General features: G+C 47.9%; 1 protein-coding gene across 4 annotated transcripts in view; it reads right to left on the bottom strand.

Moving 5' to 3' along the window:
• The window catches only part of COL4A6 (collagen type IV alpha 6 chain), a 287,447-nt gene that overhangs the window by 9,863 nt on the left and 251,394 nt on the right, over positions 1-26,190 (bottom strand). For all 4 annotated transcript variants that reach the window (XM_038588047.1, XM_038588048.1, XM_038588049.1 and 1 more), the window contains 19 exons: positions 25,237-25,377; positions 24,268-24,372; positions 22,138-22,298; positions 21,490-21,669; positions 20,772-20,955; positions 15,013-15,084; positions 14,440-14,547; positions 13,116-13,337; positions 12,552-12,716; positions 10,756-10,926; positions 9,970-10,113; positions 9,377-9,502; positions 8,761-8,942; positions 6,648-6,711; positions 6,007-6,081; positions 5,434-5,541; positions 5,233-5,340; positions 4,453-4,524; positions 4,005-4,130 (listed from right to left, as the gene is read on the bottom strand). In XM_038588047.1, the coding sequence (XP_038443975.1) occupies positions 4,005-4,130; positions 4,453-4,524; positions 5,233-5,340; positions 5,434-5,541; positions 6,007-6,081; positions 6,648-6,711; positions 8,761-8,942; positions 9,377-9,502; positions 9,970-10,113; positions 10,756-10,926; positions 12,552-12,716; positions 13,116-13,337; positions 14,440-14,547; positions 15,013-15,084; positions 20,772-20,955; positions 21,490-21,669; positions 22,138-22,298; positions 24,268-24,372; positions 25,237-25,377 (2,514 nt within the window). The remainder of the gene's footprint in view (positions 1-4,004; positions 4,131-4,452; positions 4,525-5,232; positions 5,341-5,433; positions 5,542-6,006; positions 6,082-6,647; positions 6,712-8,760; positions 8,943-9,376; positions 9,503-9,969; positions 10,114-10,755; positions 10,927-12,551; positions 12,717-13,115; positions 13,338-14,439; positions 14,548-15,012; positions 15,085-20,771; positions 20,956-21,489; positions 21,670-22,137; positions 22,299-24,267; positions 24,373-25,236; positions 25,378-26,190) is intronic.

The following is a 26,190-nucleotide window of genomic DNA, read 5'->3' on the forward strand; positions in this document are numbered from 1 at the left end:
CCCCTTGCCTGCACCCCACAGCAGGCGCCGCAGGTCCACCTGCTTGGGATGGAGCTTTGGAAATTTCTAGTTCCTGGCATCACTGGAAATGGAAATATTTTAGGCTGATTTCCCCCAAACTGGGAAAAAAGGTAGGCATAATGACTACAGTACCTGCATTTTTAAACCTACTGTCCCTGTGGCATGTTTTCATGAAGTTATTAGCCAGTTCTGCCTGGGGATGTCCAGAGGAGGTTACAGGCTGAGGTGGGGGCACCGGCTCCAAGAGCCAGGAGAGACGCCTGCTGGGTCAGAATGCAGGTCCCAGGGGGCACCTTGTTGGCTCAGTAGTTGAGCATCTGCCTTTGGCTCAGGGCATGATCCCAGGGTCCCGGAGTCAAGTCCCACATTGGGCTCCCTGCAGGAATCCTGCTTCTCCCTCTGCCTGTGTCTCTGCCTTTCTCTCCATGTCTCTCATGAATCAATAAATAAAATCTTTAAAAAAAAAAAACAGGTCCCAAGGGCACTGGGGCTCCCAGTGTCTTCTAGGGCTAGTTTCTGGGTCTGCTAGGCAAACTGGAAAATGCTTTTTCCAGTAGTACATATCAGCTGAATGCTTGCTTAATTGCCTATAGAACAAATTTCTTGGGAGCACCTGGGTGGCTCAGTGGTTGAGCATCTTTTGGCTCAGGTCATGATCCTGGGTCCTGGGATCAAGTCCTCTATAGGGCTCCCCATGGGGAGCCTGCTTCTCTCTCTGCCTATGTCTCTGCCTCTCTCTCTCTCTGTCTCTCATGAATCAATAAATAATTTAAACAAACAAACAAAAAAACCAAACAACAAAAAGCCCCACAAATTTCTCTATATCAAGTCTCTTCCCCTCTTTTAGTCAAAGAGAAAAGCCGCTTATTAGAGTAGATGTATAATACGTGTTTGCTCAGATTTTAGTATCGCTTTACGTATTTTCTGTTTGTGTAATGATTTCTACTATAATGTTCCAAACCAAAAACTTTCAACTGATTACGGAAGATTTATTTAATAGGCGCACGTGGAATACATACATGGGAGTCTTGATGGGAAAACACATTGAAGCCATATGTACACATGTAGAAGTCCATCTTATACTTGTAGCATGAAAGTAGTGTACTTATTATTTTGGCATATTTTAGAATACGTTCAAATGAAGAGATGTGGATTCTCACTGGTTGATAAACTATTCTGGTGGTCAAGATGTTTTTTTTTTTTTTGTAACAATAAAATCCAAAAATATTAATGTTGAATTTTTGTTTTTCTGACAAGGTGAGCCAAAAATATTAATGTGCAATTTCTTATACTTAGTTAAATAGTAAATCCGTAAAGACACATAAAGAAAGATGGTGGATCTATTAATTGTGGATTTTCTTCCAGCTCATTAGTGAACTGAATGCAAAGGAAATATAAAGAATAAAAAAAATAAATTTCAAGAAAGGCTCCATTATAGGTCTGGACAAAAAACAAAAGGAAAAAAACCAAGTTGGAAAGCTACGTGGTGCTACTTTCAGTATGGTCAGTTATGTCTTGATGAACCTTTAAAGTACTTTTCTTTGTCACAAAGGTAAACATCTGAAAAGAAAGATATTTTGCATTTTTTTCCTGAAAATATAGCTTTATATATACACATACATATATATTTTTTACATAAAATATATATCTGCCTAGCATAGATATAGATATATTTATAGATAAATGCTGAAATTACGCAAAAACCAATAAATAAGACACCATAGTACTATGGGCAGCACACAGATTATAAAGAGCTCCCATAGCAGTTTTTGGAGCTACTTTCTCTTTTTACCTGTTTCTCGATTTTACAATTATACCAATCTATCATTAAAACTGACATAAAGGTACTACCAATCTCAAGTAATAAAAAAAAAAGCTCACGTATTTCTTTAAGAATGAGACACTTTAAACGAGCCCGTGAAAATGGACAATGGAATATTTTTCCAACTCATTTCAGTATCAGAGACTTAAGAAAACCCTAGACCCACAAATGCAGACTCTAAATATCTAGTGTGAATGCAAAAATGAATGGTATAATTCAAAGTTCTCTGGATAAAGGGACAGGGAATTCTTTAGGAAGTTGGCTTAGGGATAAATCCTCATTTTACACTGATTTCTACCATCATATCAGACACAGGTTCCTATGGCGGGAGATGTGATATTTGCTCTATACTTCTAAAACAAGGTTTTAATTAGATATTGAGAAGAGCAGACTATTTATAAATCACAAGTTAAAAACAACGCAGATTCAATGAATATCTGTGTTCCAACCACCCAATTTAAGGAAAAGAAGATGGCATTAACCTTTGAATTTCTTTGCATGCCCTTCACAGATCCTACCACCTTCCCTCCCGTTCAGGGGCAAGCACTCCTGAATTTTGCATTCAGCATCCCCACAGTTTGACCATGTGTATCTGTGTCCCTAAACAATATATTGCTTGTTCTCATTTATTTATAAACTTTGATCAGCGGAATCATACCCAAAGTCTTTCTCTGCGACTGCGGGGTGTGTGTGTGTGTGTGTGTGTGTGTGTGTGTGTGTTTAAATCAACGTCATGTTCTTGAGATGTATCCATCTTCACAGTGTGCTGTTTACTACATTCGTAATTGTGATTTTTTTATTAGCTCAGATAGTAAAAGGAAATGGATAATTTTTTTTTTTGGAAATGGATAATTTAATGACAAAACATCCATAGTCAAGGTTGGAAAACAACTGGGGTTCGCTTCTATTCAAGGCCTCTCCTTTCTGCCTCCTGTGAAAGAGGACCTTGTTGGAACCCCACCCTCTGGAGAAGCTGCTGGCTTTTAGAAAAGAACAGGTTGGTCCAGACCAGAGGAAAGAGTAAACACAGAGAGAGCAGATGCACCAATATAACATTTAGCAGAAAGTGAATTAATGTAGGAATGAATTCCTGGAAAACAAGACAGACATTATACAAACAGGCATACAAACAAATAAAATGTGGTGGGACTCCAAGCTCCAGAGTTATAATGGAGGAGCAGAACATTTTGCAAAGATGATTGCCCCCGGGGGAGCATAGAACAATATCATGGACAACATTTCTTAAGCAACTACTGTGTGCCAGGTGCCACGCTAGATGCTTTTATACATATTACCTCACTCCTGATTGATTCCTCACCAAACCAATGTGGTAGATTCTCTTATGGTGTCCTTTTTTGCCAGAAAGGAAAATTAAGGGTTTGGTGGGGATTGAGGAGCAAGTACTACCTTCTTCAGGGTCCTATAGCTAATGAGGGGTAGAGTGGGGATTTGAATCCAGTGGTCTGACTTCAGAGCCCATATTTCTCGCCATGATGCTATACTAAATTCATATCCTGTTTTACATGGAGTGTGATGTATATGGGTCTTCAGGACATTTCCAAGGAGGGGGAGAAGAGAATTAGAATTCATTTCTCACCATTTGTGAGGTGGGGAAGGGGAGGCCCATAGAGAGATGTCAGATGATACCACGAGCCAGGGGCTGAGATTAGGGCAACGCCTGCTTTCTAGTAAACCCCACAGATCCTAATTTAGGGCTTGTGTGTATGCCTGTCCTAGTAACACATTTATCCTCTCAGTTTTGGGCTCCTTCTAGCAGCCATGCTGTCTTCTTGGGGCCCTGGAAGTGGAGTGCCATCCACCCTGGACTTGAGGAACTTCTGGCAAATCTCTTGCTAAGCGGACAAGCCCTGTCCTTCAGGACTTTCAAAGGCAGGCCCCGGCCAAGGGTATGAGACCCTGGGGTTAATAAGTGAGAGTGGGAAGGAATATGGATGCTAGGAATATGGAACTCACTGGACTGCTCCCTGGCATGCCTTCCAGGAAAGCCCTAGGTGTGGCCTACCCTCTCAGCAGTCAGCTCCACAGGGTTCTGAGGTCCCCAGAGATGGGCAGACATGCACAACTTGACCCTGTGAGCCCCACCCATGGCTCCTCAGCCAGGCCTCTCTCAGCCTATCTGAGGACTAATGGGCTCACTTACCTCGGCCACCTTTTTGCCCTCTTGAGCCTGGCCTCCCTGGGGCTCCGATACCAGTTCCTGGAGATCCTTTCTCTCCTTTGGGGCCAGGCAGGCCCGCTGGCCCCGGCACACCACTTATACTAGGTCCTAGGAGGAGATGCAGAAAAGTTGGGGGGGGGGGGACAGAACTCAGTGCCGGTGAGGCTCTGATGCCTAGTTCATGTGTTGCAGGTCTGCGTGACCCGCACTGGAAGCTGAGTCCTGAAATAACTGGGCAGGGAAGGGGAGCTGGTCCCAGATAGAAGGACAACCTCTTTCCTCCTTCCCTCCACAAATCAAGGGGGGCTGGCAAGGAGCTCTATGAGCTAAAGGATACGAGGTCCACCACAGTTGAGAACTCATGGCCAGGCCCCACTAGCCTTCTGGAAAAGCCCATGCTCTCCTCGTGGGCCTCAAGCCTCTTCTTTACCTGGAGTTCCATGTGTTCCCTTGGTTCCTGGAAGCCCATTGAGTCCATGTAAACCAGGAAGTCCAGGGAAACCTGAAGGGACAGTATTTCAGAAATGGCTCCAGCAACTCTGATTCATGAGGGGGCCAGCAAAAGATTCCACCCCCAAGGGCTTTGTGAAGTCATGGTCTTTTTTGAGGCATGAGGCACGACTTCATGCCCTAAGGGAGACTGGACCATTCCCTAACCTCTACCCTCCACCCTAGCTCTTCCTGACTCTTATTAGAAACCAATACAGCTTTAAGAGCAGGTGGTAGTTGGGGCAGCCCAGGTGGCTCAGCAATTTAGCGCTGTCTTCGGCCCAGGGCGTGATCCTGGAGACCCGGGATCAAGTCCCACGTTGGTCTCCCTGCATGGAGCCTGCTTCTCCCTCTGCCTGTGTCTCTGCCTCTCTCTCTCTCTCTCTGTCTCAAATAAAATCTTATAATAAATAAAATCTTTAAAAAAAAGAGCAGGTGGTAGATAATTAGGTATCTTCAAGAAGGCAGAGTGTCAATGCCAAGACCTAGAATTGCCAGCTCCTAGGGGTAGGCCACGCAGGCCAGGACAACAACCTTCCTCACTGACCCTTCTCTCCATGGAGTCCATGTTCTCCTCTTCCCATCATCTGTCACATGGCCCAGTGGATGACTCCCCCAGATATGGCTTGCCATCAGATAGGGTCTCCTCATATAAAGGAATTGCTGTCCTTTTTCTAAGGTAAGAAACCCTTCCTCACAGTCTCCTCTCAAATACACATACCTTTGGTTCCTATTAGGCCAGGGGGTCCAAGGGTCCCAGTTGCCCCTGGATGGCCTGGAGAACCCGGAAGCCCTGGATTTCCTCTCATGCCTGCAATCCCGGGGAGTCCTGAAGGTGAAACCAAGGCAGGAATTCAGAATAGATCATGGCTCGAAGCTAACCTTCACTTTTTCAGAATCCAGTTGTCGGGTGGCACGGTACCTGGGGAGCCAGGAAGGCCGAGGTCTCCAGAAATACCAACTTTCCCATCTTCCCCTTTGCTTCCTGGGAGACCCACATCACCAACCAGTCCATTGGTTCCTTGCACGCCTACAAAAATCAAGAAAATGTGCTGAGTGATTGGACCACACTTCGGAGACAGGGAACAGGAAGATAAAGCTCCTTGAACTGTCAAGAGAGCTAGGTCCAATGAAAAGACTGAGCAAAGGAGAGTATAGCGGCTGTCTTTGCATTTGAAAGGTGCTGCCTGCTAAGGTAAATAAACTTGTTCTGACTGTCCCTGTAAGTAGAAGCAATGGGTGGAGATGTTTGAGAAACAGTTAACTATAAACCAAGAGGGTAGGCACCATCATCCCAAAGATCTTATTAGACTTTTCCCCTGAGTCTCAAAGGAAGAGCAGGCTGGTTTGCTCAGGGAAACCATGGGGCTACCTGTAAGTGGATACATATCAGGGTAGGCATTTCTCTAAACTGGAGAGAAGTTACAGAACTTGGTGTTGACCTCCCTCCCCAATTTCTCCTGATCCTCAGTTTGGAGGAGTACAGTCAACTCACCTTTAAAACCAGACTCCCCAGGTTGCCCCTTGAGTCCTGGGCTACCAGAAATTCCAAGTGTTTGACCTTGATCTCCTGGGGATATGAAGATACTGGTTAAGTGGTCAGGAGAAGTTACACCTCCTTTTGCAGCAAAGAGGTCTTTTAGTGGCAAAACTTTTTCAGATTCAGTGTAGCCAGAGATCCTTGACAAAAGTATGCATTGGGTAAGACATGATCAATCACCCAAAAAAGGCTGGGATGCTATCAGGCAACTGGCAAGAAATGCTGCTACATGAAGCATATCTCCGCTTGGAAGACATCACTATGCTCAGTATGGGCAGAGAAGATGACAGGAGGGGCACTATAACATCACCAGAATGGAACAATGATGACAGCAAGCATGGACTCAGCAAGGAAAATGACTGTCTAGAGCTAAGGCTCTCCTCTGCCACTGATCTTGGAAGGCAAATGGGTCAAACCACTGTTTGTCACACATCTTTGAGGAGCAATGCCCGCCTTCAAAGGGGGCTTGGCCAAAGGGGAAATGTAAATCGATTCACTTCCCCTTGAACACAGAGTTTCCTTCCCAAAAAGCCCTGAGCCTGCTAGAAATCCACCTTGCTCCAGAAACACACATTAAGAAATAAAACTTTCCTCACCTTTTGAACCTGGGAGACCAGATGCTCCTGGGAGTCCAGGAGCTCCATTGAGACCCTGTGAACCCTTTGAAGCAATATGGAAATCATTATTTCTACCCAGAGCTTGGAGCCTCCCATGCTGTTATCCCCCTGCCCTACCCAAACCACTGCCTGAGAGAAGTCTACTTGTGGATGCTGTGGCAGGGGTGGAGTGGGTGCGTGGGGGGGCATCCTGCAGAAGGGAAGGTAACCAGCAAAGGATGGAAATGCATAGTCATGGTTTTTAGGGTAGGGATTATTTTTTTATTTTAAGATTTTACTTATTTATTCATGAGAGATACAGAGAGAGGCAGAGACATAGGCAGAGGGAGAAGCAGGGTCCCTGAGGGGATCCTGATGCGGGACTCAATCCCAGGACCCTGGGATCACACCCTGAGCCAAAGTCAGATGCCCAACCACTGAGCCACCCAAGCATCCCATAGGGAAGGGATTCTATCTGCATACCTTCTCAATGGCTATCAAAATTAGATTCTTGGGAAATCGAGGTGTGGCTGTTGTGGCAAGTCTCTTTTAAAAGATGGGACATGGCCATCAGGCCGGGCACGTGGTGTGCTCTGCAGACAGCTGGAACCACCACCTGTGCCAAAGCTCTGGAGCCATTCTGCACAAAAAAATGTATTGCTTCCCCATGTAGGGCTCTCTACCCCTTAGCCGCTGGATGTACATGTGCAGGTCCTGGAGTCTGAGTTTGGGCTGATGTTACCATTTTCACAGGACAAATTGCCTTTACTGACTCATGCCCAATACACTGATTCTGGGAAGTGGGCATGTCAGCTGCCATTGGTAGTTATTTCCCTGATAGCTGGTATGGGTTTGAGTTGTGGAGCTGTCCCTCATAATGGCATACACTACCTAGTGCCTTGGGTGGGAGTCAGAGTTCTGGGCGTGGTCTCTGTCCTTGCTGACCCCCTACCCAGGATCACCCCCTCCACACATTTGCCTGGTCTTTCCTGGGCATTGGGATATCTGCTGATTCTGAGCCTTTGCTCATGCCAGGAACCCTCCCAGAATGCTTTCCCACTTTGACTCCATCCTTCCTAGTGTATGAGGAGTCAGGAGCTCCCGGCTAAGAATGATTTCTTTTGCAGTCGCTTCTGGTGTGTGTGTGTGTGTGTGTGTGTGTGTGTTCTCTCCATCAGACGGTCTGACGCTTTTAAAGCATCAGGGACTTTGCCTGCAGGGAGCACAGCTTTTCTGGGATCCAGTTCATTCAGCAACTTCAATACTGCTACTATGATGTTGACTACTTATTTAGAGCCCCCCCTTTGCCCTATACCGGGCTAAGTTCTTTACCCAGATCATTTCGTTGAATTCTCACTGCTGTCTGCTGAAGGAGGTGTGAATATTGTTCCTGTTTCACGTAGATGAGAAAAGTGAGGCTTGGGCAAGGTAAGCAATATGCACAGAATCACAGAGCTAACAAGTGGCAGTGGGGCAGATATTCAAACCCAACTCCATCTCCTGGCTATTCCTGCTCTATCGCTCTTCCTTTGGAGAGCCCAGACAGGCTTATTTGGTAATTTGCCACCTCTTGCCTCTGGTGGAGGCAATGGTGACCTTTCTGAAATGCAAACATCAAGAGGCCTGCACCGAATTCTGACGATGTGCCAAGTACAGTGGGGGATGCCGACAGCGGCGTGCAGACCAGAGATCATGGGAAGGATTTTTTTCTCGAGTCCTGACAATGTCATTGAGGAAACTGGGGCTGCACAGAACCAAGTGGGATTCGTATAAGCAGTGAGAAGTGCAGCATGCCAGCAGAGCAGGAGCTCAGAGGCTCCTGGGGCAGGGGAGGTGCCTGGGATGGGGCCTGAAGCACAGGTGGACATTAGCCAGTTAGTTGCTGAGAAGGAGGCTCTACCCTGTGAGGGAGAGAGCATGAACAAAGGCCCAGAGGAAGGAACATTCAGGAAAGGGGATTGGGGTGGATGGGAGAGGAAGACTTGTCAGACTCAGGGAGAGGGTTTTGTCTGCGGTGAGCAAGGGGAAGGGGCCAGAAAATTGGGGAACAGGGCATGCCCCCTGCTATGGAGACCCTTCCCTGGTGGAGAGACCAAGAGCTGGGCACACTTACGCTTTCTCCTGCTATTCCCGGGAAGCCTGTGATTCCAGGGGACCCCTTCAGGCCAGGTAAGCCCCGGAGTCCTATGGAGCCAGGGAGGCCTGCCCTCCCAATAAGCCCCTTGATGGTACTGGGGAAGCCAGGAGCTCCAGGCAAGCCTGGTGGCCCCAGGGGACCGGCCTCTCCTTTGTCACCTGGGAAAGAAGAAAAGGGTTTAGAAAACAGACTCCCCAGGGTGCAGGTACCTGGGATCACAGGCAGGCCAAGTGCAGCCTTGGGGACTTGGGGATGGCTACCTTAAAGTGTGGGTGGATGAGGTGGTTTCAGCCTTAGGGGGCATCTGTTAGGGCCACCCTGGCTCTAGCACTGCTAGTACCTATGCCCCATCATCTGCCAGGCTCCTCTAGGGTGACAACCACCTGTGGTTCAAAACTTCAATTTCAGAGTGGCAGTGAAGACTGACAGCCTCACAGTCCAGGTGCCTCTCGGGCCCCCGAGAAGTCAGCCTCGTGGATGCCCTGCTTGCCACCCACACTACTGCTCTGGGGGAGTCTTATACTACTGGCCCTTTTCTCAGGAAGGAAGTTGAGCACGAGCATTTCTCCTGCCCATTGCCTGCCCCCAGCACCTCTGGGCCCGGGAAATCCATCCAATCCAGCTGAGCCTCTAGAGCCTTTGTCTCCTTTGAACTGGAGGTTCAGCATGGGAGGTCTTGGACTGGGTACTCCAGCTGGCCCTGGATCGCCTCTGTCTCCTGCAGCGGTAGGTGGAGGATGGGATGGGGGGTGGGGGAAGATCGTGAGAACCTTGTGAGAAGAAGCTTAGACACGGGGTCAGGCACTAGCTGACCTCTCATTTCTCCTCCTCCCACACTACCCCCGGGCCTCCTTTCCAGGCCCTTCCCACCCGTTTCCCCAAATTCCCACCTATGTGCATTCCCTCTCCTATGACAGCCCCAAAGTCGGCCAGCAACTTTGGACCTTACTCCAAACAGCCCACCACTGAGCGTCAGGGAATGCACGACGAGGCCTTTCAACACGTGGTGAAAACTCAGAAGAAATTAGGTCTTTTGGTTTAAAAGCCAAGCTTTGGGGTTCCAAAACCCCGAATCTTATTATCGAACACAGAATTGGTATAAGCCACACCAGTCACAATGTCGACGAACAGAATGTGCCTTGGGCAGCATGGCCAGTGATTTCGGAATTCAGTCCTCCGGCTCACCTTTTTCACCAGCATGGCCAGCCTTTCCAGATGGTCCCACTCTTCCGGCTGACCCAGAAATTCCCTTTATTCCACTCGTGCCAGGAATACCAGGGAGACCTGGCATCCCTGGAAAACCTACCAGCCCAACAGACCCCTTTTCACCTGTTGAGAAACCAGAACTTCTATCATTATCCCTGTTTGACATACAAGGAAATGGAAGCTTGGAGGTTAAATAACTTACCCCAAATCACATAGCTTGGAGGTTGCAGAGAAAGGATTCAAACCCAGGTTTCTCTAACTCTGAAGCCCAATCTAATAGTCCTTACATATACTATTTCCCTGAACAGGGACATGGCACTAAGCAACAAACAGGAAGGAAAGAAGAGGTGGGTGCCTCTCTTATGATGGGCCAAGTTAGAGCTCATGTGTGGTACAGAAAAAGAAAAAAACAAGCTAGGACCAGAAGACAGGGAGATGAATCCTAGCTGGGTGCTGTTGCTAATCATCTGTGTGACCTTGGGCCAGTCATTTCCCCATGTTTAAAATGGAGTTGCCTCCCATCCAATCTCTTGGTGGTCTAGCAGGACAATCACAGAAACAGAGCCACAGGGCTCCATGGTAGGGGTGGTGCAAATGAGTACACCCAGCATGGCTGTGACTGTGCTGGGCTTTACTGACAGCGTCATTGGGCCCAGTGTTCTACCCAGCCTGAGGCAAGGGTGACTCAACTTATGTGACAGTCTTCCCTTAGCACTAGCTTTGTCCAACCATTTTACCACAAAAAGTCCCACCCAGTTCACTTACCCTTTGGACCTGGCAGGCCTGGCAACCCAGTGTTCCCTGGCAAGCCTGAGCTCCCCAAGAAGCCAATCAGCCCTGGAGATCCCGGAAGGCCTTTCAGCCCTGGCAGGCCTCTCTTTCCAGCTGATGCAGGGGAACCTGTCTCGCCTCTTAAACCTTTCTTTCCAGGATGTCCTGAATTAGCACAGGAGAGAACATGGGACAGCCATCAAGTGAGGCTGTGTCCAGATCTGGGTCACTGCCCATTCCCATGGCTTCTGGTTGGCTGGCTGGCTGTTGGAAATGGTCCTTTAACAATGGCCTTAGGCAGGCAGCTAACTGGCAGGATTCCGTAGCTGGCTGAAGCATTAGCACTTACCATCCAGAGCACCAGGCCAGTGGCTATAACTCTCAGCATGGCAGGGTAGTGGGCAGGGCACGCAAACCCCTACCAATTAGAACTCCACCTCCCTTTATGAATGTGGTTCACATCTTAGCCTGTGAATGGAGCTCTGGGGAGCCAGGGTGGTAACTGGCCTCCAGTATCCTGGTACTTCCAGTCTGAATTGTGCCACAGTGGGTGTTTCCTGAGTCAATCGGTGAAGTAGAGGTTAAAGCTGAGCCATTGTTTCAGCCCCCGGGGAGCCATGGATACAGGGCTTTTAATCTCCCATGCAAGCAGTTAAGTCAGCCAGTTCCTTGGCATTAAGCTTGAAAGACCCCCTAGTGCCAAGTTCTGTAGAAATCCCCAAGGCCCGTTTGGTCTCCTAGGTATTCTGAGACTTCTTTCACTAGGCTTTAAATTGGTCAATGGGATTAACCTCCTGAGCTGCTGCCAAAGTGGAATGTTCAGGTACAAAGCAAGGAAATTAAAAACCAAAGGATTAAATCAGTGACAACAGGGGTATTTGGGCCCCCAAGGGCCTAAATGAATGGCTGACTTGGCTTTCCATGAATTGAAAAGCATCAAGTAGCTGCAAGCCCCAGGATTCTAATGGGCTCCCCCTCAAGGGGATTCCACAACAAGGAAAGGAAATTCAAGGGGGGGGGGCGAACCCCCAGCAGGACCTCGGGGACCCCTGGCCTTGCCAGGTTCTAGTGTATAGTCAGATAATTCCTGGAGCAGCAAAGCTGATGGGAGTGGTGAGTCTGTGAGCTCACGTACTGGTTTCTCACCTGGATGGCCTTATGTGAAGACCCCAGAAACATGAATGTTAAAGAGGATTTTAGTGGCTTGGCAGAAACTCAACTTGAGTCACATGGCCAGAAGGGGTGGGGGGTGACATAGTCTCTGAGGCAGGGCGAGGAGGGTAGTACCAGGAAAAGGCGAGATGCCAATGCTAGGCTGGGTTCAGGGGGTGTGGGCCCTGCTGCCCAGTGAAAAAAGCCACTTTGGCCACGGGTCCTCAGAGCCATGCTCGCCCGAAAGGTGGGCCACTGTGCAGCCGCCCTCTGCTCAAGCCTTTCTCCCCAACCCCAAGCAGGCTCCCTGTGGCCCCAGCTGAGGTGGTGGAGATGGCTAGAGCCACCTGCATACCTAGGGTGGCTTCTCTAACTGGGAAAAACAGGAAGAGGGTGCTGGAGCATGGAAAGGGGGAGCGAGGCCAGCAAGGAGGGGCGAGGGTGGGGTGAAGCGTGCTACTGGCTTAGCAGCTAAACTGCAGAGATGTCTTCTGCTTGGCATTGCAAGGGCTCCCTGAGATCAGAAACATGAGAGATTGGGCAAGTCGAGTGTCCTTCTAGCCCCTGCCCCTCAGGGCACCAGGGCCCAGGGCACTGGCTTGTCTGTGAGGCTGGGGCTCCTCCTCCAAAGGACCTACCTGAAGGGCCTGGAAAGCCTGGCACTCCAGGGAGCCCTGGCTTGCCCTTGATGCTGCCGTATAGACCATCAGGCCCTGGGGGCCCTGGCTCTCCCATGTGGCCCGGTGTTCCAGGGCTGCCCCGTTCACCTTTGGGGCCTAGCAGGCCCGACTTTCCAAGCAAACCTAATGAAAGGAAGGACAGATAATCGATTACAGCCTGGATCGACAGCAGGGACTGGTCACCAAACCAATTTCCAGCGCAAAGGCCTGGCCCCAGGTACATCCCAGGTACCACTGTCTTCTCTGCTCCAGCCCTAGCTGTTAGTATCCTAGCAGCAAATCAGAGGCTTTATAAGGAACTTGATTATCCATTATGGTTACTTCTGGATTTACTATGAAAGGAGGACAGACTCAGGTGATGTAAGAAAAACTTCCAAGAAGAGAGAGACAGAACAAAATAACTTTTCATCGTGATCCCCAAAGGAATCCATCACCCCAGTCTCATGCATGTATTCATGAAAGTATAGCAGTCACTGAAAGACTTTCTGGAGATGGTTATATAAGCGAATTAAAAAGGGTTACCCTTGGGTCCTGGAAGGCCAGAGTCTCCAGGAAGTCCTCTGTCCCCTGGTAATCCCTGTAGGCCTTGCTCCCCCGGAGAACCATTCTCAGCACCAAAGATGTCACCAGGGGCTCCCTTGGGACCAGGTAAACCCGGACTGCCAAGTTTCCCAGGCAAGCCATCTTTTCCAGGGAGTCCAGGAAACCCAGGCAAGCCCTTCTCCCCACGAGGTCCAGGAAATCCTAAATGTAAAGAGGCAAAAAAATAAAAGGCCATGGATGTTTAAAAAAGATAGGTCTGGGTAGAGATCTCTGAGACAGATTTTTTCCCCTATTACAAAAGCTAACATATCAATGATGTATGTCACTTCTTTTGGAAGTCAGGAGCCCCCGGTCCTGGGAGGACTTGCCCAGAGGCAGGAACTGCATCATGTGAACTGTAGAAGGTTCTAGCTCAGTGAGGCCAGGCCTTGGGCGAAGCCCAGCAACCTACTCCTAGGGCTGTTCCATGGGCCGAAGAGCACAGCTTATACCCAGGACTCCCTGTCAAAGGCCCAATTTTTTCTGGAGTCATCCATCTCCTGCTGTCATTCCTCCTTCTTCCTGGGTGATTGGAAGGAAATGAAGCTGGATAAATAAACCATGGAGAGTATGATCCAAGATGAGCCCTGTCTGGCAGAGCAGGGTGGTTCTCAAATTGAGTGTGGGTCAGAACTACCTGGGTATATGTAGTGGGGCGTGCTTGGTAAAACCCACGTGGCTGGACACTACTGCCACTCCACCCTCCCCCTGCCCTGCCCAGAGCTTCTGATTAGTAGCTCTGCTGAGAGGCAAAGAGTCTGCATTATTAATGAGTTTCCAGGTGATGCTGGTGCTGCAAGTCCAGGGAACACAGTTTAAGAACCCCTGTGCAGTGTAGAACAAGGTTACAACAGGGTGTGAACAAAGGGATAGGAATGAATCACTTCCCTCTGACTCATCTGAATCTCTTTGTCTAACCTAGCAGGAGTCAACTGGGAACTTGCCATTGTCCTGGCAGCCAGATAACCTGGTAGAGTCTTAGCTCTGTCACTAGTGGCTTCGTGAGCTCAGGCAAGGCACTTTCATCTGAGCTTCGATCACCTCATCCGAAAGTGAAGAAGGCTTGTCCCAGCCAATGGCCCTTACTGCTCTGATTCACTGTTGCTCTTTAGCTTTAAGTTCTGTCTTGCGTGAGTATGAAATCAAAACCATCCCACCCACACGAGAGTGCAAACCTCACTTCCTATGATCGGTGGATGGCTACTGCAATTCAGACACAGTCACAGCAAAGGAGAAGCAAATGAGGAAAAGCTTCATTCCTTACCTGGCAATTCAGGAAGGTGAACTAATCCTGGACTTCCGGGCTCTCCTTTATTCCCACGCAATCCAGGCTGACCGGGGGTCCCAGGGAGGCCACGGGCCCCTTTAGGGCCTACAAACCCACACGTGAGCAGTGAGGAGAAAAGGAAGTCAGTGTGGCTGGCCACATTTGTAATGTTCACTCAAGAATCCTAATCTCTTGGGGGCACCTGAGTGGCTCAGTGGTTGAGCATTTGCCTTTGGCTCAGAGCGTGATCCCAGGGTCCTAGGATCAAGTCCCACATTGGGCTCCTGGTGGGGAGCCTGCTTCTCCCTCTGCCTATGTCTCTGCCTCTCTGTGTCTCTCATGAATAAATAAATAAAATCTTTTTTTTAAAGAATCCTAGTCTCTTGGAGGGCCTCTTACCCTTACCTCCCCACACAGACCTCCCCAGGACACATTCTGTTTCCTCAATGCTCAAGGCTGCCCTCTCGGGAGGAACATGGCTCCCCAAATGCTGCAAGGCTGTCCCCCACTTTTGTGGGCTCATGGCCCTTCCAAATGTGCTCAGTGGCTTTCTCTGGCCTCATTCCATACCTGGGAATCCGGGAGCTCCTGGTAAGCCAGACAGACCATATGTCTCAGGAATTATACACGGCAAGGTGATTCCTATAAGTGGTAACACATAAGCATCTGGTAAGCCCACCAAGTCAGGAATGATTTCCCTCTAGCATGATCCTCTATTCCCATTCCCTCAGATGGGACAACCAAGTTCTTCCCACCCAGCAGCTGGGAGTCCATGCAGAAGGATCCTGGCATCAGAAGTTCTCTGGAGTTACCCCTAGTGCAATTGCTTACAGATAAGAGTACCCCTAGGGGCCAAGTGCCAGAAAGCCACCTCCTAAACCATCAATGTCCAGTGAGCAGGCAGTCACCTATGCATTAAGTTGTCACCTAACAAGATTTCTGAGAGGTAGCCTATGCAGGAGCAGCAGCAAAGGGCAACTGCCTACTTGCCCTGTGAGTAGGAGCCTCTCTAGGACGGGTACTTGGGGTTAGCCCTGAGGATCCATTACGGCCATGTGACTAGACTAGAGGGCTTGAAGCCAAGACTCCTCAAGCTCACATGTCTGCCCTTCTCCTGAAATGAGCACAACCCATTGGGTTCTTCTGACTCACCCTGTTTGGGATCTACAGATTGGGATCTATTGTGGTTGACCCTGGGTCACATCAGGTAGCATACAGGTAGCTGTATTTCTGTACTAGGCTAACACTGAAGGCTGCTCTCCTGGCCATGACAGACAAATGATAACCCTTCCCTCAGCTCCTCATTTGACAATGTCAACTCTGCTACTCAGGAAGAATCGGTAGTAAATTTCAGCATTCCAGATATTGAAATTGACAGGCAGAGCCCTTCCCCTAGCAAATTCCTACTTGTCTGTCCATAAAGCAAATAAAAAGAGTCTACATAAGATCACAGAGGGGAGGTTTAATAAAACACTGATGAACAAATTGTGTGTTGGCTCTCTCAAGTGCCATTTACAAACAATTGCCATGTTAATTAAAATTAGTCTTGCCTATTCATTAAAACAATTCCCCAAGGCCTGCTTTAAGCCAGAGCCAACAGTTTAAGTGAACTGCTATAGCTTTCGCCTGTACTTAAATCACAAATTGCGTTTCTTAAAAATATGTGTACAAGCTATGATTCAGATTGCATTCTCAACTGGCTGGCATTTCTCTTCCACTTGTTCTATTCCTAAAGCAAGATGGGAGATTGAACAGCATCATATATTGGTTGAGAGGTTGGGCTCCGAAGCCAGAGAGACCTGGGCTAGGCTACAATCCTAGTTCTGCTACTAATTAGTTGTTTGGGTCAGATACTTACCCTCTCTGAGTCCCATGCATAAAACGGGAGCTACTTTTCTCATACAGTGTTTGTGAGGATGACGGGACATGATGATACCAGTAGCATTTTGCACAGTGCCTGGCACTCTAATGGTTGCTCAATGAACGGCAGGTTTGGTGTGTTTTTTGTTTGTTTGTTTTGTTTTGTTTTGTTTTTTTATCCTCTTATTTAAGGAGGAGTATTCAAAGAGCTCCTCCAAGGCCATCCCCTGGTTTCTACCTTAGTCAAGTTAGGAAACTACTCTGTAGCCTGCAGCAATTTCCTGCCTTCTAGACTCAGGTTCTGGGAGTCACTTCTACAGCTGGAGAGAGGGCATTAGGCCTGATCTTCGCCCATAGGTGGTCATACTCATGTTCATCCTGCCAGACACTGAGATAATGGTGCTATTCCTGAGGGCTATCTTCCTACTAGGGAACTATACCCTATGGGCAAGCACTTCATGATAAGATGCCTGGCTGGGTAAGGGCTGCCAATCTTGTGCTCAGCTTGGTCCTCCATTCTTTGGACAAGGCTGAAGAGTGGCCTCCCCAGATGGTATCATGCGAGGGGCCCTGCAGAAGATTCTCATATCCTTGTTACTTCAATAGTCTGTTGACTCCAATGTATCAAACACTGCAGTTCCATTGCTTTCAGTCTTATGAAACAAAGGGTAGAATACAAATATCTCTGCATTGGCTGCAAACATGAACCATCCATCCTCACTCCATTCATCAGATAAGTTTCATAAATTCTTTTCACTTGACAGCCAGATAAAAACACACCTTTAGAGGATGGCCAAGAACAGGCATCTGGAAAGGTTCCAGATAGGGAAACTAATAATAAACGGGAAGATGGGAATCAAGGGCATATTTCCCTTTGACCTCAGACCAGGCCTGCACACCACAGACAGCACACTTGTGTATTGGGAGCAGGGGGGCAAAATGCCGAGGAGGTGAGAAGTTCAAGTTACCCTGGTATTACAGTATACCTCTTCTACTTTCCAACCCTGAATTCAGAGCCTTCTCCCCCACACAGCAGAAATCAGCTCTATTGGCATTCTGTTTCATAAGTACAACACACGATTTAACAAGTCAGAATTTTCCCTGCTCCTGCCCAAATTCTTCTTCAGAATAAAAAGTGCCTGTGCTTCCCAAGATCCTAACATCTCACTTTACTCTGCATCGAATGAGTGAACACCAGACATGTGTGCATCCTTCCGGGTACCTCCCAAGGTGAGTTATGGCCTCAGTTAAGTTCACAAAATGAAGGTGCTCCAGCTAGACATCAGCCAAGCCATCAACATGCATGGTGAATGATATCAACCCCTCTCAGAGACCACATGCCCACCTACTCCCATATGCTCTCCCAGGAATCAGGAGTGACAGTGTCATGTCAGCCTTTGTGCCCCTGCCTTAGGATCACCCCCTTCCCCCAACTAGAGGCTCCAGCATTGTGCTTAGGCTATCATGAATGTCCGAGATTGAGGTGAATAGAAAGGAATGGAGCTGTTGCCAACATTGGTGTGTGAGAACCTGGAGACTGAGCTAGCTCTCACCTCCCTCTGTAACTAAGTTTCCTGTACCAATGCTCTCCCTGCAGCAACAGTCACCTAGACCAATCAAGAGAATAAGAAAATTAAACCAGGACAGGAGTTTCTTGAGGCCCATGGGAAGTCTTGTCTGCAGCCTGGGTATGTCCATTGATCACATTCCCTATCTGGATTGAAGAGAGCAGGCTGGCATGCACACAGGATGAAGGACACAGTAGCTGTTTCAGTAATAACCAGGGTAATTGATTACTATGAGCATCTGGATCAGAGCCTTTTTGGAAACAGCCAGTTGTCTGCTTATCCAAGGTTTGTAATAATTCATACCACTTGGTTGAAAGGCTTCTAACAACTGCATTTCCTTACTGGCAACGCAGCTGTCCTAGTCTGGGCCACCACTGGTTGGAGTGAGTACATTAAGAATAGCATCTTCAGGGGGGACCTAGGTGGCTCAGTTGGTTAAGCATCCAACTCTTGATTTTGGCTCAGGTCTTAATCTCAGGGTCGTGAGATTGAGCCCTGCATTGAGCTCCATGCTGGGCATGGAGTCTGCTTAAGATTCTCTCCCTCTGCCCCCGCCCACCCATCCCAACAATCCTACATGTGTGCGCGCATGCGCTCTCTCTCTCAGACAAAAAAAATTAGCATCTTTGGTTTTCATGGCAATAGTAATGGCCACAATGCAAATGTCTGGGGCTCAGAGATTATGTGTTTTTGAAATTGTGTAGAAAAAAATTCCTAGGTTTGAGGAATTATGCTTGGTTGCCATGGAGAGAAAAAGAAAGCTGATGCTACTAGTTGAAGTAATTTTTTGGAAGATCTTGGTACTGTAACAAGACAATTTTCTTCATAAGGCATCTTCCAGGTTAGAGATTACTATATGACTATATTTGTAAGAACTTTCTGTGTCTGGGGCATAGTGACATTTAGGATAGAAATGGCCCCATGGGCCTCCTTCTGTTCACTCAGCCTGTTTTAAAGCAATTAGAATGTTTATAATATTCAGATTTGAGTATGTGTAAATATGTACGTACCATGTCACTATAACTCAGTTTAAAACTTAGTTGCCTACACAAATGGGGGGCCTAAAATTAAGACCCAGTTGGCAGAGGGGCAGTGGAATGACCATGAATAATGTCTCTGGGAACAGAGACATATAAGCAAAGCTATAGGTGACACCAGGAGTTGCAAAAGGCAGGATGATCTTGTCTGATAAAATTCCTCATAGCCTACATAGGAGTTTGTAAACTGAAATACTGACTTGGTTTTAAGAATCTTGAATCAGGGATCCCTGGGTGGCGCAGCGGTTTGGCGCCTGCCTTTGGCCCAGGGCGTGATCCTGGAGACCCAGGATCAAATCCCACGTCAGGCTCCCGGTGCATGGAGCCTGCTTCTCCCTCTGCCTGTGTCTCTGCCTCTCTCTCTCTCTCACTGTGTGCCTATCATAAAAAAAAAAGAATCCTGAATCATCAATTCTTAACCTGAACTGTCTTCCTCACTATACCAATGCATCCAAGTAGATTTTCAGGTAAATGAAAATTTACAAGATCTGGTTTCTGTCTTCTTTTTTGGGTAATTCTTCCAGGTGACAAAGTAGAAAGAGAAAAAAGAGGTCTAAGAAAGCCCCTTGGTTATTGAGAAGCCCCTTTCTTCTGTGAGTGTATATTAGTCTCTTATGGAACATTGCACTGTACGAGGCAAATTGAGAAATGCTAAAAAAGAATTGCCTGCCTCGGTATTCAGATGCTTACAAAGCAGTTGGGAAAAGTAAAAGTATTAATGGAAGAAAATATATCATTGAAGTGGCAGTGACATCCTATAGAGGTCAGAAAAAGGCTTAGTGGGGAAGTTGGGGCCTGGACCCTGAGAGATGGATAAAACCTGACTGCATAGAAAAAAATAGGAAGAACATTCCAGAAAAATGCCACCACTTGTGGCTTCAGACTAGGGGCATAACATGATAGCAGGAGTACTTCACAAATAGTGAATCAGCAGCAGGGTTCATAGCAGAACTCAGTGGGAGAAGTCTGGAGGCAGGAGGTGAGAAACCACTTAGGAGGTTGTTGCCATTCACCCCTCACCCATCCATCTGTCCACCCATTCTTCCTTCTAGCCATCCCTTTATTCCAACAGGCATGGGAGTATTTGATAAGTTAGGCATGAGATAATGAGAGCCTAATAGCAAGAAGAGGAAGGAAAGAATATAAGAAGCACTGCAAATGAAGAATAAGAGATGAGTTTCAAGTTTTCAGACCAGATCACCGTAAGAAGGGTGGTGCCACTAATGGAAATAGAAGTTGGGATGAAGAGCTAGCTGTTCTGGCTGTCTGGAAGAAGGCAAGTTATTGGCATAGCACCTTCACAAATCTATAAGAATCTACAAGCAAGGCTGTCACTCGTTGTAATTCCTGAAATTCAGGGAGGAAAAGCAGCTCTATAAGTGGGAGGGATTTAAGGTAGGAAATAGAGGTGAGACCAGATACAAGTAGGGTCTCTTGTCAATATGAGATATCTCAGGAATGAAGGAAAGGTTCTTTTCTGCTGATGATATTACGATATAACTTAGAGGACACTTATCCCATCTTCCACTCATTACTTCAATGGTACTTGTAATAAAATGGCCATCCAGCATCTGCTTGAAATTTCCTAGGGATTGTGAGCTCATAAGCTCCCAAGGCAGCTCTGTTACCTGGTCTGTTAGGAAGTTGTTTTTTTTTTTCTAAGTAGAACTGAAATCTAGATTGCTCTAAGTGTACCACAGTATAATTGTAATCCTTTTCCCACACAAAAACCCTTAGAAATTGCAAGTGGTGACTACAATCAGCCAAGCCTCTTCTTATGACACATTTCATGCACTTGGGTCACAGCCACACTCTACAAGGGGTCAGTCTTTTAAGTCCAAGGCCATCTGATTCCATGACTCACCTGGAAGCCCAGGGAGGCCTTGTTGCCCTGGTAATCCATCTATTCCTTGATCTCCAGGAAGCCCACGAGGTCCAGGAGATCCTGGCAGCCCAATTCCTGGGGGGCCAGTTGGGCCACTGTGGCCCCTTTCACCAGGCAGTCCTGGTAACCCCTTTTCACCTGGGAAGCCCTGTCCACCGTCACCCTAGACAACACATAAGAAAGAATGAAAGCCCAACTTAAAGACTGATCAAGAGACCCTTCTGACCAGAGGAAAGAGATAACCAGTGTGACCAGTGCTTTGGTTTTTGCTAAGATTCTCTTTCCCTCTGGTTTATCAATCATGTCTTCTGATTAAGGTAATGGGAATGAAGCTTGTAACCCTCGGAGATCTGATAACACAAAAACTTCTAGATCAGTGGTGGGGAGGGGGCAGGAAACAGTCCTGGGGGTCCCAGAAAGCAGTTGTATTACTTGCGAGGAAAAGCTACTGAGAAGTCAAAGCATTTTAAGTGATCAGGTCAGTGGTTCTACCAACTGAGACAATGATCCATTCCCAGGAAAAGATTCCCATTTTACAGAAAGGAATAGCACTGAGTGAAGAGTGTCAGGGGTGGAGGCCAGAAGAGTAATGGAGACTCCCTTCTGCCCTGTCTCATGGGCTAGTGGCCATAAGAAGCCCCCATGATGTCAGATGTAAGGATTTATAGAGCTAATCACCCAGGAACGGTCAACTTACCGGAAGACCTGGCAGACCTGGTAGACCTGGTATTCCATCCTTGCCTGGAGCTCCCATCTCCCCAGGGAGCCCCTGGGGGCCAGGATCACCCTGCTCCCCTGGCACCCCTGATGCGGAACTGAAAGTTGGCTCCCCTTTATCTCCTTTGGAGCCCGCAGGACCTGGAGGCCCAAATAAGCCCTGACAAAGAGACAAAAGGGAATAATTAGGAGATGTAGACATCAGAGGACTGACACCTAGCCTAGGTCTAACCTAAAGCAGATCTGGGGGTACGTTTGGGCACTGCTCTAGGCACTTGAATATGTCATTATCTTGGATGACAACTGCCCATTTATTTGCTTATCCTTTCCAAATGTTGAAGTCCTTGAGGATGGTAACCTTGTCTTAATTTGATTTTTAACTTCAGGGTCCAGTGCAGGGCTGGGAAAATAGAAATAATTTTGTGGAAGGAATGAAGGAATGGAGGGAACATAGGCAGGTCAAAGCCAAAAGGAGATGATGTGATTCTTTCATACTACGCCAAAAGCCTGAAACTTTGTTTTACCCCCATCTTTCTTTCCTATGTTTTAGGAAAGTGCTTGAGGAGGCAGAAAGGGGCACTTGAGAGCTCCCACTGCTCCCCCAGGGCCAAAGTTTGGTAAGACTTACTGGAGCCCCTGATGGGCCCTGTGCACCCCCAGAGCCTGGATCTCCTCTGGTTCCTTTAAGGCCCGGAAGACCTATGAGACCTGGTGGCCCAGGCATGCCTGGCTCCCCAGGTGGTCCAGTGTTAGGGACCCCACCGTCACAAGCACAAAAGCCCAAATCTCCTGGGGGTGGGAAAAAAAAGACAATGTTAAACAAAGTGGACTATCTTTCCCAGAAAAAAGATGATGTGACCGTGGTAATTTGTGATTTGAACAACTCCATGGAGGAATCAGAAGGCCTGCGGAGAGCAGACTCAAATAAATGAACTAGGTTTACAAATCCTGTTTACTCTCCACCAAAATACATTTATCTGTACCAATGATGTGGATTTCATCAGTCTGGGGAGAGAGGGCCCAGTGATTGGTGAGTCTAATTAAGACTGGTTGCAGACAGTTGGCATTGGAAACCACTGACCCATGCTAACCAGGTGAGTCTGGAATGCAAGCACCTCAAAGGTTCTGTTCACCAAAATGCCTTTTCCCTTGCCTTTTGTACACAGAAACAAAGGCCAAATAAATTTATGACAGGGATTTCAGCAAAGCACCTTTGAAGAGGTGTCAAGGAGCCACTAACACTATAGCCAGAAAATGAAAATTTAGACGAATGTACATGATCTGAGGTCCCCTAAGATCCTGGGGGGCCTCTTTTTTACTTTCAGATAATTGAGAATCTCTGAAATCTGGAAACAACAGTATGTTCTCCAAATGAGCCATGGACCTTTTGCATAAGTTAGGTACATTGCTTGTTTATAAGGCAGCTTGCTGGGCATCACCAGAGGTCTAATAAAGCAGACTTTCAGGAGGCCAGAACCATCACTAATTTTTAGTGATCTCCCTTAGGTGATTCTCATGAACAAGGAGCTTGAGGATCACAATCACTATTCCAGACATAAAGAAAACCTTCTGGGAATGCCTGGGTGGCTCAGGGATTAGGCATCTGCCTTCAGCTCAGGGCATGATCCTGGGGTCTTGGGATGGAGTACAGCATCGGGCTCCCCGTGGGGGGCCTGCTTCTCCCTCTGCCTATGTCTCTGCCTCTCTCTGTGTCTCTCATGAATAAATAAATGAAATCTTTAAAAAATAAAAAACCTTCTGGCTGCACAATACAGGAAGGGGAGCATTAGAGTTGTCCCTGTTTTAGGAGTGCAAATGGTATCAAGAAGTACACTAGCTCTGTAGTGAGTCAGGGATGGGCCAAGGCTAAAAGCCTAAGTCAAAACTTGCAATTCAATCTCTTTTCCCTCCAAATAGCCCTTCCTGGAGCTCAACAGCAGAGATGGAACTTGTAAAATATTCTGAACTAGCTCCTCTACTTAACTAGCAGCAGTTTCTGATACAGCACTGAGAAAGGGGAAGAGGAAGTTAGGACCTCTCTGCCCAAGGTTGAGGAGAGCTGGTAATTCAGCAGGAGAAGAGGAAAGATCTCTGGCACTTGATGCCTCTAGGCCATCCCCAAACCTCTCCTCTGCTGGCTAGCCATCTTACCTCTTCCTCCACCCTGGCTTGGGCTGCAACTAAAATGAATTGATTATTTGAGCTTTAACATCTGCTCCTCAAGAGCATGAAACAGAGGAACAACCCAGAGGCAGCAGGAAGATGGACAGAGCAGGTGCCACTGCTGCCTCCACTGCGGGCTGGGGTAATTGATCAACCCTTCAACATCAGTGGGGACCATGGCTGTTTTCCTAGAGCCAGTTGACTTTTACAGATTGCCAAGTCTTGACCTGTTCAGAGTCCTTTCATTCAGGCTGAAGGTAATGATGAGTGACTTCTGGCCTTGGCCTCACACACCGAGAAGGGCTGCCGTGTATGCTGGCTCTAACAGCTGGGGCTGCTGGTAGCCACTTCTGTGGGTGTATGGGGTAGGAACAGGGCCCCAGAGCCACCTGGTCCTGTGTGACCTCAACTACCAGTCTCGTTCTCTGAGCCCTAAATATAGAGCACTTCCAACAACCCTATAATCACCCCCCCCATCAAGACCCCAGACAGCTGCTGTTCAGGTTCCCAAAGCCGTTGGTCTGCTCTTCTCCCAGAGAGCCTTCTGCAAGAAGGAGTTTGGGGAGCAAAGAACACTCAAGAGGGCGAAAATCACCTTTTATGCCTTTGAGGCCTGGGTTTCCTTTTGGACCTCTTTCTCCTCGGAGACCAGGGAACCCTGGCTCTGTGTTCTGTAGGGTTTCAGTCTCAAATGCTGGACCTTCAGGAAAAAGGGAACATAAGCCATTGACACATTGCAGGTGATGCTGCACAGTGGCTCTGTCACTAAGGCCTGTGTCCTTGAGGCTCAGCAACCAAACCAGAGCCAGAGACCCAGAGGCTGTGGCAAGTCTTATCCCCTATTGGTGCTCTTCACTCTGCTATGTTTTACAGAAGGGCTATTATGTTTCAGGCACCAGACTAGACACAGAGAGGATCAGAATGACCACAACAACTGAAGGGAGTCAGCAGTCCCAGTGCCTATCCCAGAAAGTCCCCTGGGGACAAAAGAGGAAATGCAGTAGTCTCAGGGTTTAGATGACCAAGAAACAGGTGGGCCTATTTCCAGCCCTTCTCTTAGAATCTAGAATCTAGATTCTAGAGAGGACCTAAGGAGAATAAGCCCCATTGAGGCTTTTAGCAACCATCTTGAGGGGCCAGGCTTGTATTCCCATTTCTCAGGCTCTCAGCCCACCCTGCTGGGGCCCTGAGGACTAGGTGGAGCTTGAGAGAGCCAATGTTGATTCTTCATAGGCCACAAGACCAGAGGCTGGGGGGGCTGAGGACAACAGAGGGTGGGATGAAATGAGTACACAGATTGGAATGCATTGGGTAGGTGTGGCCATAGAGGTGGCTTTAGCCTGCCTTGTTGTTCCTTGATGAACCCTCTGACTCCTCTGGTCACTACTCTGTAGAAGGAGGGCCCTGAATCAGGAGGACAGGGCCTTTGGCACTGCCCCTCTGGGGCCATGATGCAGCCCAGCTATTTCTCCTGTGAAATGCTCTCTCCCTCAAAAATCATGACTGTTCTGCAGTCTGGATGGCACTTGAATCTCAACACCAAAGAGCGAAATGAACAACTTACCGGGTGGGCCTCGTAGGCCTGGTAGGCCTGGCAAACCATCTCTGCCTGGGGGGCCAGCTGTCCCAACTGTGGTACGGCCTGGGCTTCCTTGGTCCCCCTTTAAACCTGGAACTCCCTGGGGGCCTAGAGCACCTGGGACACCTGGAAGGACAAGCCCACACAATAATGCTGACCACATTACCCTGTTCTTTGGGGTTCTTCAATTCGCAGCATATGCTGGGAACCCACTCCAAGGAAAGAATTTGGAAGACCAATTGCCCTTCTCTTACATTAGAGTTAGAAGGGTCCTTAGGAATTGTCTAGCCCAACCTCTTGGGAAGTTGAGGCCTAAAGGGCAGGGAGAACATGGTGAAGGCAATGTTTGGTGGCAAACCTGAGAGGGAAACCTGGTCTCTGGTCCCCTACATTTGGATTTTTCAACCTTAGGGGTCAGATCAGCTGTCCCTCCTTCAGGCAGTTGCTTTAAAAGCACAGGTATCCTTACGGATGCCCATCTCCAAGGAATTTAGAAACTAATGTCTTTCAGAGTAATGTCTGAAGCTTTATATTTGGCCCATCATGGCCCTCTCTGAATCTGGCATGGCCTTTCTCTATTTGCTACTACAGAATGAAATATGAGTGTGCTTCTCCAATGCTTCCTTCATTCATAGGATCCTGGGCCATTCAGTGCCTGAGCGAAGCACAGAGTGAGGGTCTGGGGACAAATTCTCCTCTGGGCTTTTGTTAGCTCCTACTAGCAAACATTAGCTGGGATGGAAAATCCATAGAAGAGTCCAAAGCAGGCCGCCATCTGGTTGCTGGAAACCTCAAAAGGATTGCCTGTCTAGCAATGTTACATTATCCAGGCCAAAGGAAAGCTTCTCACCCAGGTCCTATCCTCATGTACATTAGCCTTGGGCTGGTAGTAGGGAATATAATGACTATAGTCTACCTTTCCTTTAACTTTGGCTTGAT

This window comes from Canis lupus, chromosome X, assembly GCF_011100685.1.
Source record: "Canis lupus familiaris isolate Mischka breed German Shepherd chromosome X, alternate assembly UU_Cfam_GSD_1.0, whole genome shotgun sequence".
In the NCBI taxonomy this organism is placed as follows: Eukaryota; Metazoa; Chordata; class Mammalia; order Carnivora; family Canidae; genus Canis; species Canis lupus.